General features: G+C 40.6%; 1 protein-coding gene across 3 annotated transcripts in view; it reads left to right on the forward strand.

The window, feature by feature from the left end:
* Positions 1 to 4,687, forward strand: part of cemip (cell migration inducing hyaluronidase 1) — a 64,170-nt gene that overhangs the window by 18,479 nt on the left and 41,004 nt on the right. For all 3 annotated transcript variants that reach the window (XM_014027410.1, XM_014027411.1, XM_014027412.1), the window contains 4 exons: positions 1,268 to 1,433; positions 1,691 to 1,828; positions 3,072 to 3,210; positions 3,318 to 3,551. In XM_014027410.1, coding sequence (XP_013882864.1) covers positions 1,379 to 1,433; positions 1,691 to 1,828; positions 3,072 to 3,210; positions 3,318 to 3,551 — 566 coding nt within the window. In that variant the 5' untranslated portion in view covers positions 1,268 to 1,378. The remainder of the gene's footprint in view (positions 1 to 1,267; positions 1,434 to 1,690; positions 1,829 to 3,071; positions 3,211 to 3,317; positions 3,552 to 4,687) is intronic.

A 4,687-nucleotide genomic window follows, 5' to 3' on the forward strand; every position in this document is an offset into this window, starting at 1 on the left:
GTGTGTGTGTGTGTGTGTGTGTGTGTGTGTGTGTGTGTGTGTGTAGCTGTGCTCATCCACTCTGACCTGGAAGTCTTAACTTTATGAGTTTATAAAGAAAATGATCAGATGAACTCAGATGTTGTTTATTTTCCTCACTGGAGACTTTTAATGATGTCACATCATGTTGGCCATTTACATTTTAGAATATGGATGAGGCCGTTCGGCTCGGCTCGGCTCGGCTCAGGGAGGACTGGCACAGCCCTGATCAGACTTCCTCTGAAAGCTGTTGTTGTGTGACTTTAGTCTTGATAAATCTGGAGTTTTTTGTGTTTATGAACTGTTGATCCATCAGGCCCCAGGTCTGGTGTCCTCAGTTCTAAGATATGTATGCCTCCACCCACTGGGGCTGGAGGCTCCGCCCACTGGAGCTGGAGGCCCCGCCCATTGAGACAGGAGGCTCCGCCCACTGGAGCTGGAGGCCCCGCCCATTGAGGCAGGAGGCTCCGCCCACTGGAGCTGGAGGCCCCGCCCATTGAGGCAGGATGCTCCGCCCACTGGGGGCTGGAGGCATACTGTTTTGTGTGTGTTGGTGTCGTGTCTGTCCATCACAGGTGGTCTTGTGTGCAGATACCTCCTGAATGAAATATAAACAGACCAGTAAGACCAGTAGGGTGGTGCTCAGTCTGGTTTGATGTAGGCATCAAAGGTCAAAGGTCATTTATGAAGATTGTTTATATAAACCTGACTATTTTTCTAATTCCTGGAGAGTAGAAATAAAATATGTGTTTAAATGATGWGGTAAAGATCAAAGAGGAAGTCATGTTTACACACTGTTCATCTAGTTACATACGTAGTACACAGGTGAGTACAGGCTCAGGGTTCTCCATGCAGACGACTCGAAGCAGGTGGAGGAATACCAGTACATCCAGTTCTACCATGTTAGTGACTGCTGTTCAGTTCAGATGGGATGTGTTAGGGTGGGAAACACCTGAACAACTTCAGATGTGTTGCTGCATTCAGATTTTAAAATTATCTTATTAATAAGTTGTTCTATTTGTTAGTTTTACCATTGAATTTGTTATTATATRCCATTGTGAATAAAATATAAGTTTATTAGAGTTATAAATCATTGTGTTCTTTTATATTTATATTTTCCACAACATCGTATCCTGTTGGAACAGGTTGTTTATTTGTTGGTCTAAAACTGGGACAGACTTGCTGCTACATTTGGACACCAGGAAACAGGTTCAAACTTCTCTCAGTGTTCTTCTCTTCATGGCTGCAGGTTCCTTTAGTGACCTCTCTCGAGGATCTTCAGACTTCATCTGACCTTGTTGAAGCCAGCAGGAGGTCTCCGCAGCACCTGTGGACCTGAGTGGGACAGTGATCTGTGGACATGAAGACAGATGTTGTGTTTTTTACAGCTCTGCTGTTTCCAACCATGCTGGCAGGTGAGWACAGATCTCATCAGATGACACTAACGTTATGGTACACTATAGTAAAATACAGGAAATATCACCTATGAGCAGTTGGCTCACTGTTCATGTTTTAAACTTTTCTCTCTATGTTCCTTGGTTAGTCGATTATATTTGATGAATTAAGCTGAACTTAAACTCTGTGGGGATTTTATCAAACGGATGAGATCAGTGGACATATTCTGCTCGACTTGAATGAAAACTGAATGATTGTGGTGTTTTGTTTTCTGTAGTGTGTCCTGATAAAGAGCCAGGTCTTCAACCCTGGACTCCAGGACACAGTGAAGACCACCGTGTTACCATCAACCACAATCAGAAAGTCCTTCTAACTACTTCAGCTACAGTCCACTCCATCGAGATCCTTAATGGAGGTARGCTTGGTGATCCATGCTCCCTCTCATTCTTCAAAACAAAATGAATCAAACTGAGTTTTATCTTTATTGTGCAGAGCATCACAGGCTGGGGTTAGGGTCAGGATCAGGGGTTTGGGTCTGGGCTATGGTCTGACATTACGGTCAAGTATGCCTAATTTTATTTAGGGTCATGTTATTTGACCTCTTAAGCTCCAAGGGATTTTCTTGCAGTTTTTGCTCTAAATCTCATGCCTAAATGGAACTGAGTGGATCTCAGTATTTACAAATTCTGCTTAAATAATCTTGGCATCAAAATAAAGCGAACACTGGGAGATTTCAATAGAACTACAAGTATTAAAACAGCTGCTGTTAAATATATAGAGATATTGATTGCATTGGACATTATATAACCCATTTAAAACCATAATGAATCAGGCTAAAAACTCTTGGAAACCATAAATCCACCTGTGAGCATCACCTGTGCAAAGATTCATGCTGCTAACATGAACTGGAGCAAAGTTACAGAGGTTTTAGTAAAGAAATAATTTTACATTTTGTCATTCTGCACAGGACAGACCATGATGCTATCATTAATAAATGTTAAGAAATCTGAAGTTTATAATTGCAAAAGTTATTTATTTTGTCTAACCTGCCTGAAAACACTTATTATTGAATATTTGTTTTCTGTCAAAGTTTTCCAAACTTTTATTTGTCACATATATATATTATTTAAAATAATGAGAAATTATATCTGACTTCAGTTGGATCATATTCACTCAAAATCAAGTAAAAACAACATTCAACACTTTACAACATATTTTGGTTTGTACTTCGACTTGCTTTAAAAATAAAGTCAAAAATCTTTCTTTTACAGATTTGTAATGACGCCATTTTCTACAGTTTGTTTACTTTCTGATTCAACTGTTGGACATTTGAGCTGTTTGGTGAATGTAGAAATAGTTTCCATGAGTTTTAGCCAAGATTCTTAGGTTTCTGTTGATACCAAACATGTCCAGGTTCACCGGACAGATATCTGAAGTTAACTGAAATAAAGAACAGGAAAAGCTGTTTTGCTCAAGTAACAATCTTGACAGTTATTAATATTACTGAGTCAGATGTTTGTTCAATAAATGTATAAAACCATTTCTCTGCTGAGCTGAGTCTACTGGACTTGGCTCTTGGTTTACAGAGGTTCTGGTTGTGAATGGTACCATGGAACAGGAGAGCTGCCTTCTCCAGCTTCTTCCTCTCTCCTCTGTAGGAAAACTGGTGATTGCTGATACCAGTCGGCCCATTCTCCTTCGGACAAAACATATTCTAATCGGAACCAAAGGAGAGTTGCATATCGGAAGTCCAGAATGTCCCTACAAAGGCAACCTCACCATCTCCCTGTTTGGAAGGTAAAGTTTAYTGAAGAGCCAGAACACAGTTTCATATCTTTAACTGAAATACAATGAGACAGAGTGATCATTTGATCAATCCTCCACACGTCTCATCGTCCAATCAGACTGGACGACAGCGATGAAGAACACCCCTACTTTGGGAGGAAGTTCATCGGAGTGGGAACAGGTGGGACTCTGGAGATTCATGGCAAGAAGAAACTGTCCTGGACTTTCCTCAACAAGACCCTTCACCCTGGAGACAACCAAAACCAGTACCTGTTCCAGAGAGGCTGGGGAAACCGAGGCATCATTGTGCACACGATCGATCCAAACACCGGGAAGGTTCTGCTCAGAGACAGGTGAGCCCTCGGTCCACAGAACTATGACATCACAACCCCACCTGCTGGTGTTTGGGTTGAGTTGTACCAGTCTGGATCAGTTCAGACTATGCTTCATGCAGGGATGTCTAAGACTTCAGTATGTCCAGAAGCTGCTGTAAAACAGCAATTATGCTGAGTCAGGCTTGATTTTTAATAATCTTTTCCTGTTAAATAAATCAAATCAAATCAAATCAAGCTGAGTGTTGGTTCCACCTACAGGTGTTCCATCTTTGTGTCTCTGCAGGTTTGAATCCCAGTAAAACCTCCTGTCAGCATTTATCAAAGTTTTATTTTTACATGAAACCACCAATAAAACAATAAACTTCAGACTCTTGAGTCGTTTACAACTTTCAACCTTTTCATGAGTGTACAAAATATACACTTTTATCATTTCACATAGTTTTATGTATGAATTGTGAAGATGAAGTGAATGTTGTAAAGGTTTAAAGTTCTTTATAGATGTAATAAGAACATCTTTCTGGGATATGACAATATTTTACTAATAGAAAATTACTGTCATTCCACATATATGTACTCATCTGAAAATAGATGAAAAGTTATGGATAAAAAAGTAGGTGTGTGTGTGTGTGTGTGTGTGTGTGTGTGTGTGTGTGTGTGTGTGTGTCAGCAGAACTGGACTGTTCTGTGTGTCGGCCTCTGATGGCCAGTGGTTGAGCTTCGGCTCACATGGTTACAGTAACATGGTGACAGTAACATGGTGACAGTGACATGGTGACAGTAACATGGTGACAGTAACATGGTGACAGTGACATGGTGACAGTAACATGGTGACAGTAACATGGTGACAGTAACATTGTGACAGTAACATTGTGACAGTAGCATTGTGACAGTAACATTGTGACAGTAACATTGTGACAGTAACATGGTGAAACAACATGGTGACAGTAACATTGTGACAGTAACATTGTGACAGTAACATGGTGACAGTAACATTGTGACAGTAACATGGTGACAGTAACATTGTGACAGTAACATGGTGAAAGTAACATGGTGACAGTAACATTGTGACAGTAACATGGTGACAGTAACATTGTGACGGTAACATGGTGACAGTAACATGGTGACAGTAACATTGTGACAGTAACATGGTGACA

The sequence above is a fragment of the Austrofundulus limnaeus genome, unplaced genomic scaffold (assembly GCF_001266775.1).
Source record: "Austrofundulus limnaeus strain Quisiro unplaced genomic scaffold, Austrofundulus_limnaeus-1.0 Scaffold647, whole genome shotgun sequence".
NCBI lineage: Eukaryota > Metazoa > Chordata > Actinopteri > Cyprinodontiformes > Rivulidae > Austrofundulus > Austrofundulus limnaeus.